Raw genomic sequence first — 9,934 nt, 5'->3', positions numbered from 1 at the left:
AAAGCACAAAGTCTGAACAACAAACTGCAAAAGAACTCCAGGCACAAGAATGGTTCTGAGTTAAGAGAAAACACTCATAAATCAGGACATGGCTCAGCCCTGGCAGATGTCGGTGCAGCAAAAAAAAAAAAAAAACAAAACAAAACAAAACCTCATTTCCATCACATGATAAAGACATTGCAACTAGAAACAACTTACATTCTGGATCCACACACACAACTGGAATGCCAGCCCAAAATCAAGTTCTGAAAGTCAAAATGAAAATAGCATCTGAGCAACATTAAATGCTTTACACAGAACTGCAGCTATCTAGGTAAGTAAGGGAAGCTGTCCCAATATTACAGAAGTAGCTATGCAGATATGAAAGGGAAGAAAGCCAAGTCAAACTGTACCCAAACAGCAACTGCTGAGATAGCAGCAAGGTTCCAATCTGATTTTTTTTCTTCAGAGACATCCTGTTGGCAGGAACAGCATCTTAGGAGTGGCTCCAACATGTCTTGAGTAGAGACTGAAAAGAGATACTGCACCAAAAGGACCACTGACATGTCTATGGCATTATAATATAAATACCTCTCCATAAACAAACTGCATTATCAAACAAAAGATCTAAAAGAAGTGACTACCTGTAGATGTTTTACCACTGGTGTAAAGAACATCAAACTTGAGCTACAGTTTTGCCATCTTTTGTTTTCTAGTCTATATCTAGTTAGATTTCTTCCCAGTGATTCCTTTCCAGAAAACAATCCCACAGAAAGTAAAACTTTTATCATGAATGTTTATTATGAACAAACAACTTTACAATGCAGTCATTTCTACTCCTCAGTACATAGTCTGAAGTAATTTCAGTGACCTTGAAATCTTAGGTGGGAAAAAAGTTATGACTACACACAAATCCAGTACTTTAAAAATCAAGAGAGCTTTAAAGGCAACCACTCAGATGTCTTCTGGTCCAAGCTGCAAAAAATCCTTACCACCTGTGCATAGCAACCTTACAGAAATGTTTGCAATTGCAGCATGAAAGTGCAGCCCCAGACATTTGCTCCAATATCATCATATACTGAGGGACAGCTTTTGGTTTTATTACACTGAGTAATGCATTGCTTCAGGGCATGGTAACATTTTTGCATGGCAAAGAATGACTTCCTCCTCCATCAAATGAGTTTGGTAACAAAAAGTTCAGATACTGCATCCTGTTATAAATGCTTTTTAAAAAACACAAAATAATAAATCCAACACAAAATGGAATAAATCTTCTGTTACCAAAAGCAAGGAGATGTATCAAAATCTTGTAAGCCATAGGTGCAAGGGTTCAGTGAGCTAATTGCTCCCAGCTTTCAACAAATGGCATCTGAAATGCCTGTCAAGTCTTCGTCTGAGTCCAGGCTACTGGGGAGAAATCTCAATTTGAAGTTTTGTTTTAAATATAACGAAACTCCAGAAAAAATGCAGCATGTTCAGGGTTTAACCAAAGCTTTTGTGTTTCCAGTTGTGGCACTTACTAAAAGCAAGAGAACCAACTTCAAATACTTGGCTGTAGCTTAAGGCCAACTTCTTGTCACATAATGCTTTTTATTCGACATCTCCAAATTTTACTAATTCTTGTACCTTGGTCAGGTACATTTCAGAAAAGAGGAAAACACACCATAGCCAAGGTCTCCTTGCCTTTGTCTTCATTTATGTGGGCAAAAGAACTTCCATAAGATAAAGAAGATAAATATGGATAACCAATTATAAGCTTCTGTCTGTAGATGATGTCAGTGGTAATAAAAGGCATTGTGAGAACACAAACATGTCTGAATGAGACCAAGATTTAAGAGGCAGAACAGCCTCAGCTACAGGTCCATATGCTTTGAGACAAAAAATATCCGTCTGACATGCCTGCCTGAAAATTGTCACTGCAGGAAAGACACAAAGCTCCCCCTTTCATTCCAGAGCCCTAACAGAACATAACTGTTTCTACATAGTGCTGCTTCTCTTGTCACAAGAGCTGATTAAAAACATACAAGAGGTAAATGAAAAATAGTAATAAATAAGATTTGGTAAAACAATTACAAAAAAAAATTTAAAAAATCAAAGATGTATAAATACATTCCAAAATTCAGCCTTTACAATAAATTCCATCCCCGTTCACCCTCTATCTCTTCCTTCCCTTCCTTAGCTCAGTAAGAAATGCCTCAAGATTCCTCTAGTATACAATTATTCTGCTATTTTGGTAATTCCTACCTATGGCAGAGAATTTGTCATATTTACTGATGCTCTAAGCTGCACGGCTCATGGGTTAACAATACACTTTTGCTTACAGTTCAAGATAGCGAGGAGAAGCAGAGAACAAATCTGAAAAGGAAAATAAAATAATTTCTAAAGAATTCTTTCGATACATGAGGAAATATTTACTTGGGCTCTTCACAATACTTAAGATTATGCAGTTGAATGCAGAGCATGTTCCTCTGCTATCACCTTGGACAGTTTGTTGTCCTATTAACAGTGAGTGCGTTCTTCCCCAGGTGATCAGGCATCACTGCTGATTATGAAAGGCACAGAAGTTTGCCTCTGATGAAACAAAGCATTTGGATAAAATTAAGCAGGGAGGGGGGTGAAACCAAGGAAACCCAGTTACAAAAAAGTAATTTCAGACTTCTGAACTGTTCTAGGAATTTTCATGTTTACCCACAGTCCTGTAATCCCATGAACAAACATCATCATTTCCATCATCCATCATCTCAAGGGGAACAGTGATGAACTTGGACATAAAAGCAAAAAAGCTTCAAGGACCTCAGATGAATTTGAAGGGTTTGGGCTTGCGGTGGTGGTTTTAAAGAGAGTTTATGCAAATTTTTAACTAAGCAAAGGGAACTAATTTTAAAGATTCACTTTAGACAGCTAGCGACACTTCAGATTAGATCAGTTGACTCTGAGAAAGTTGGTTTATTCTTCACTCATTTGTATTTTTCTATTCACAAGGGCTAGGGTTACTGCATTTACCAAAGACCAAGAAATCCAGGGAAGATTTTCTGAATACACAATCAACTCTCCATTGGTGTGTGCAGTTTTATTATGATTTTTTTTCTCCAACAGTGGCACCTTGTGATCAAAATTAAGTATTACAGCTTTCCAATGTAACATCTCCCAAAACGGAAAACTCCTAAGTGAACAAATCCGTAATAGTACTGGACACGGGTATTTTCACTAAAGGCTGATTAAATGTGTTTTCTTGATAATCATTCCCAAAGGCCAACAACTGCACTTCTTGTAGCCCAAATAAAATTTTCCATTCCATTGTAACAATTTAGACGACACGTTGAACACACATGGTGTCATTTTCCCACTCATCTAATCACTGCTGACTAGATATGCAATGATGTTCATTCTATTTTAAAAAACGAAGCCAGCAATCTTCTGTAGCATCAGTGTTCTCATTAACCACTCCATTACCAAGTCCACAGGTGAGCTCTAATCAGTTCATTTCCAAATCTGTAAAAACTCATCCCTAATGAAAATAAAACGCGATATGCATAAACTGTGAAGTTTTAAAAATTGTTCAATGAAGTAAAAAGCCTTATTTGCTCAAGATTCGCAAATTTCAAAGAACAAATGAAGAACTGCTAAAAAAAAAAATAAAATCAAAGCACTAGAAATGTTAGCCTCTCATCACTAATGCTTTGACTTGTGAGCCACTACTGGACAGCAGTGAGGACAACAGGACCTGTGAGCAGAATATCTTGGTTTCCTGACTAATCAGAACTACTCTACTCCCCAAACATAACCCATGAGCCAGCAAACATTTCACCCATGCCTTCGTAAAACAAAGATTTATCCCAGTGTCAAGATTCAGATGGCCCAAGAAGAGTCCCGACACTCATTCTGCAACTACCCCTAAATTTGGTCTTGACATTTCTTTTATTATCCTCATTCTTGAGCTATGCTTCTCAGGACATACTTGACTGTGTAGGCAAAGGCTGCAAAACCAACTATAACAAACAAGTTCGCCAAAGCTCCGCCTAAAAGTCCATGGTTGCGGTTGGCCTGGTGGAGCCCGGGGTGATTGGCAGGTGCCAGGGGGACGTGCCCGTTAAGAAGGGGAATTCCATTCTGACCGTAGTGTGCTTCCCCATCAGGGACAACATCTGGTAAAGGGAGGGATGGAGGTCTGTTACTGAGCTCTTCTTGTGCTTTCTGTTTTTGTTTGATCTCCTGGAGGAAAAAAAAAAAAAAAAAAAAAAAAAAAAAAGAGAGAGAACTGAACAGGTGGAAGTGAAAGGGGAGAAGCTGCTGAATGGGTTGAGAAATTTTCAAAACCCGAGTTCTTAGGTAGGACCCTTCTTTATACTGTAGGGCTTTTAAACTAAATTCGTGTTCCATACATTTGCAGAGTCTCCAAACTGACCTACTACAGTGACGACACCAGCAACCATTTGGCCTGCTTGATTTTCAGTTCATGAGTGTATTTTATGAGCAGGTTTTTTTCAGAAATGGGAAATTCTTGCACCAAAAATTGTGCATGCCCAGCTTGTTTGAGCATAAGACATTAAAAAAATGAAGAATGAGACAACAGAAGCTTAGAGAGATCAGGATTTCAAGTATTGCGTGTTAAAAATCTGCTTGGAACACAACAGCAGTGATCTATTACTGTCTTCAGTGCTTCTTGATCATTTAGGGACTGGCAAAACAGTGCTGCAAAGAGTAACTCAAATTTTCTGGTATTCTTGTAACTGGTGAAAAAAATGCAATTAAAACCTTCAGTTCAGATTTGCATTTGCATGAGGAAGAAAGGAAATTAAGATTACTCTTTTCCCAGAAGGCTGTCTCAAAAGGAGACAAAGATGGAGAATGGTTTTTAAACTAGAGCTTTGTGAATACATTTAAGAATGGCAGTAGATGAATCAAACCCGAATTTCCGTAAGCCCTCACCACTCTGCCCAGAGAAGACATTTCTGTCTGTGCATAATGTTTAATTCACTAACTGGGCTCATACATTTATGACCTCAGGTTACCTTCAACAAAAACACTCATCTCTCATGCTTAAAAAAAAAAATCAGCTGGCAAAAGGCTCTTCTTTATCTTTTCCCTACTCTTCTACAATATATAACCTTTGAATAATAATTAAGAATTGCCGTTTGGAAAAATGTGCACAACACAAAACCGCTTTCCTGACAGAATAAATTTTATACCTTTCAAATTACAGCAAGCATCAGTGTTATAACATTGTGCCTCCAGAGAGAGTCTGGAACAGAAAACTGTTCCCATTCATATCACATGCAGAAGATTAACTCTTGATCTCAACAGCAAGCTGAAAGAATGGATTTCCTTCACCAGGAAGTTATAGGGAAGGAGCCATCTTGAGAGAGGAGTGAACAAAGGAACAGCCTTCATTCATAAGAGATGAGACCTTTGAGAACAAAAAAACCATCAGTGGAAACTGCTGAGAGAATCCTAGAGGTCTGAACGAAGTGAGAGACTTTTCCCCCCCTCTTTCTTTCGTAAACCTATACCATTTATATAACTGTTGTCTGGCTGAAGAGTAACCATTTTCAGAATCTTACATGAAGTGCATTTCTATATCACTCAGTTGTTAGCTGACACAAACTGTGTACCAACACACCTGCAGGGTCAGCATTGTGCAAGGAAGACACACACCCTAAAAGACACCACCCATTTTCAGAAGCAAGATGAATATACCAGCCTGTGATCATAAAAGTAGTCCAGACCATTGATGGACCAAGTCCAGATATACAAAGATTAGCCCTACTCAAACTCTAGAAAACACAGTATACAATTATAAAAACCCTGTCTGCTGCATGAGCAGCTCAGCCACGGCTACAATACCAATCCTGAACACACACATTTGGTTTTAAACACCATCTTTCTGCAGCAGAAAAATGGTTCCGTTTCAAGATTCAAGTTTTTAACTGCTACACATCAAAAAAGATTTTAAAAGACTTCCAATTTGACAAAGTTAGCTACTGTCTGGGAGAAGTCCTAAACAATTAGGACTCTTTAGACAATTAGACTAGAGAGAGAAGTTGAAAAACCACAGAAATTCAAATTATTGCAGAGATTAATTCCCTTACCTCCACCACTTCAGGGAAGAGCTCACAGAAGACTTTATCTTTTAAATTAAATGCTAAGCTTTGTGCAGCAAGCTGTCTTTTCTGTGGAGGAAACAAATTATCAGCACTTGTATATAGATAAGGTTAATATACCTCAAATTCAACATCAATATTTCCAACAAGAATGGTTCAGAAACTAACTGGCTAGTGGTTTAACACTTACAACTTCATACATGTGAATATTATTCACTACAACAGATATTCCTTGACATAAGTCACATAAGAAACTCTCTCACCATCCCCACACTACCTAAACTGACTTGCTTCATCTGCCCATCATCTGTAGCAGGCAACACCACCTTCATTTTTGAGGTATCAAAATGCCAGCTACTCCTGCTGCTGGTTTAACTCTGAGGTCATGTTCAAGACTCCTTAAGCTGACAAAAGGTTCAACATCAGACAGGCTGGAGCTTACTGTGAACTCTGAGGTCTCTATGCTGCCCAGTGTGGGGCCCTTTTCCACCATGAAGCTAAGGAGGCCCGTCAAGATGGTTGAGACTGACCAAGCTGGATTCCATGTATCCGGGTGGAAATCAGTGATGGAAAGACACAATCTTCAAAAGGATAAGATAGGCAGTGTGGTTTATTTTTGCCATTAAAATTACCGTATGTTATATATATTGGTAAAATGGCATTTAATTGTTGAAGCGTTAGAAGAAAATCCTTACCTTGTATTACACTTAAACCTTCCGTTAGGTGTAATCATATAAATACTGGGAGGTTTAAAAGGAAATTCTCTGGGGAATATTAGTTTCCCATGATAATAGCCACCTGTATTACATAAAGAGATGAATTACTTATTTTGCCCAAAAATTAAGTCCTAAGCTGCTATGCAATATGGGACAAATAAAAACCCCTGTACTTGTCTCCTCCCCCTCTCACTGAAGAGATCGAGCTCCTCACATCTTGTGCCTCTAAAACACAGGAATAATGACTATGACTTTGGAGGCCATTCTCTCACATTACAAGCAGTACTTGGCTGTTGTCAAGCCCATAACACATTTAAAGGAAAACCATCCAAAGTGTATATAACACAATATAACCAGGTTAGTTTTCCAGAAACACAGCTAACTGCAAGTACCTTATGAAGAAACTCAATTTCAAAAGACACTGTGAAATATCTGAGTAGAACAAACTAATAAGGCTTTTATGTTTCTCTCTTTCTCCATAGAAATTCATGGAGAACATGTCTTTCATTTCACTGTTACTACATATATGGTAGTAACAAAATCTTTTTAATGATCTTTGACAGTCAAAATTTAACAACTGCTTTAAGTATCTAAAGCAAGTTAACTTCTCCAAAACCTTCTACAATTACTTAACAGGAAGTTAATCTGCCTTCAGTTTAACCTTCATGTGGCTTTGTTAAGGAACCTCTATAACAAAAGTATTCCTAAGAGAGCAATACCACCACCTCTTTTCAACAAGCTACTACACAATCCACAGACAACTTTGAAACTGTACTAAGAGTTTTTAGAGCTATTTAGTTGTATTTTACCCATTCCAACAGGCACACACACACTTTGCTATGTGCTTTTACCTTCATAGGGAGTCATTTCAGGTCCTCGTACAACATAGTGCCTGTGACAAAGAAGAAAATGTAAATACTGTGAAATCCATGACACAATCAGACATCAATTTCTTTAGAAATTGATCACTTCATCAGGATCACTTCAGCACAAATTCCATACTCCATCTCCCAAACCCCAAGATTCCCATCCAGTCTGCAGGACTGAGGGAGCATGGCTTGACCACCAGGAAAATCTTCTCTTGAAAGTGTGAAAAATTGACTTAAATTCTTACCATTCAAGAATGTTAGATGGAAGGGGCTCTGCACAGATATAAGGCACTGGATCTTTCTTAATTCGAAGGTAGTCTTGTTTAAGCCTCTGTGTTGCTGTCGTTGGTGCTCTCTTATTACTGTTGTTGCTCATCTAGTTTTTTTTTAAAAATACATATTCATATATCAACACAATTTTGATACAATCTTTAGACAGAACTACTGTGCTTCACTGAACATAGCTCCACATTTTTGCAAAACCTGCTTTACAGAGTATTTAAAAAAAAAAAAAAAAAAAAAAAGAAAAAAAAGAAAAGTATATTAAATGACCAGAACTCATAAGTGGCAAGAACAATGCAAAATCTTAACCAGCTAACATACATACTCTCATGAGACTCTGTACACTGCCAAAATTGGAAAACACTCCTGCCGGCCACTGCTGATTAAATACCAAGCAGAACTGCAATTAGGAAAATAGACCACTTGAATTCTTAATAACCAGACTTGTGTTTAGGCTGATCAAATATCACTATGACACTGTTTTAAGGGGCTTTTTAAGTAATTAATTTCTCTATTCAGCTTGCACGTTTATTACGTTAATTTGTCCATGATTTACATTCATTTGGTGCTCCTACACATCCAGTTACTTGAAATAAATAATAAAAACCCACGATCACCTTGTAATTGACTTTGAGGTGAGGAGTTTTAAAGGAAATCTGCTGCCTGCTTAAGAGCCAGCTGTATTTACAGAAGTGAGCTGGCGAGCCAGATTATTCTCTTCCAGATAAACTAAGACCTCGTCCAAAGTGAGACAAGGCAGTGTGGAGAAAGGAAATCCCATGCTGTTTACAATAAAAAGGAGGTGTTAGCCCTAACAATGCACCCACAGAACACCTACCAATCAACAACTCCTGTTTAAATTGCTTTCCTCCAAGAAATTTAGTAAGATACCTAACATTTGTGCATGCAAACTGAAGCAAAAACGAAAGATTTTACAAGCACCTTGTATAAAGAGGTAAGACGATGACAGAAGAATTTGCCATGAAAAGTATGTCAAACACCTATCGCCCTTTCTATTCCTTTACTTCAAGCACATAGCTGAGTACAATTTATTAAAAAGAAGTACTTTTATTTCAACCACGAGCACCAACTTTGTATGTGGTCAAATATCCTAAAAGTACTAAAACCAAAGGGGCTTAACCTGGCTTTTGTCAGAATGTCTGCAAATCATTGGCTGAAATACAGTATTCTTTCTGTTTCACCTCTTGAAATCGTAGTTTTGGGTTTTTTTTCCTCGAAATAAGTCAGCTTTGATTTCAGTAAATAGATTAAACCCCCTCTCTTTGAATTCAACACGATTACTTGTACTGAAGCCTAAGGGATGCGAAAATACACTGAACTATCTCACAGCACTGAATACAGTCACTGGGATGTCCTTGCCCCTCAAAGCCTTACCTGAAAAGCAGCTCTGCATCTTAAACCGAAAATAAACGCCAACATTTACAGAAATTACGGTCGCAAACCAGTTTTTCCCAGCCTGGATAACAGTTTACCAGAGCCAAGTTAACAACCCGCGGCTCTCTAGGCGGCCAACCACCTCAGTGGCCGCTCACGCTTCCTGAGAAGGGGAAGCGAGGGAAGAAGTCAAAAAGGAGCAAAAGGAGAAGGGAGAACTCAGGGCTTACAGCTAGCAGGCTGCCCGGAACCGGGCCGGCAGAGCTAGAAGGAGGGGACAGAGCCCGCCCTGCTCCATCAGAGCTCGCTCCGCCGGCCCAGGCCTCACTCACCTCTCCCTGCTGGCGCAGGCCCTTCCGCCGCCGGGACGCCCCACCTGCCCGCAGCCAGAGGCCTAGCGAAGGAGGAAGGGAAGGAAAACGGAACGGAAGAGAAGAGAGCCACAGGAGAAAGGCGGGCAGGGCAGGGTCGGGCCGCCGCCGCCACCCCCACACCTCCCCGCTGCGGCGCGACCGCGGCTCCCAGCCAAGATGGCGGCCCGGGCAGGCGGGGCAGCGATGCCCTCCGCTTCCGGGAGGGGACCTCCTACTTC

The 9,934-nt window shown here is 39.4% G+C and overlaps 1 protein-coding gene across 7 annotated transcripts; it reads right to left on the bottom strand.

Moving 5' to 3' along the window:
- Positions 1 to 755: 755 nt before the first annotated feature.
- UBE2J2 (ubiquitin conjugating enzyme E2 J2) lies at positions 756 to 9,908 on the bottom strand. Of its 7 annotated transcripts, none has more exons than XM_071767316.1 (8): positions 9,675 to 9,908; positions 8,565 to 8,729; positions 7,911 to 8,148; positions 7,648 to 7,688; positions 6,776 to 6,878; positions 6,523 to 6,661; positions 6,069 to 6,149; positions 756 to 4,191 (listed from the first exon to the last, which is right to left on the bottom strand). In XM_071767316.1, exons 3-8 carry the CDS (start codon positions 8,039 to 8,041, stop codon positions 3,907 to 3,909), a joined length of 780 nt encoding a protein of 259 aa, XP_071623417.1. In that variant the 5' UTR covers positions 8,042 to 8,148; positions 8,565 to 8,729; positions 9,675 to 9,908; the 3' UTR covers positions 756 to 3,906. The 7 variants fall into 7 exon arrangements, with proteins under 7 accessions (XP_071623417.1, XP_071623420.1, XP_071623416.1 ...); XM_071767319.1 differs by having other exon boundaries at positions 7,911 to 8,041; XM_071767315.1 differs by lacking the exon at positions 8,565 to 8,729 and having other exon boundaries at positions 7,911 to 8,153.
- Between the last annotated feature and the right edge of the window lie 26 nt (positions 9,909 to 9,934).

The sequence above is a fragment of the Heliangelus exortis genome, chromosome 23, assembly GCF_036169615.1.
Source record: "Heliangelus exortis chromosome 23, bHelExo1.hap1, whole genome shotgun sequence".
In the NCBI taxonomy this organism is placed as follows: Eukaryota; Metazoa; Chordata; class Aves; order Apodiformes; family Trochilidae; genus Heliangelus; species Heliangelus exortis.
The sequence above is the reverse complement of the archived record's forward strand: the minus strand, read 5'-3'. Positions and strand labels throughout refer to the sequence as shown.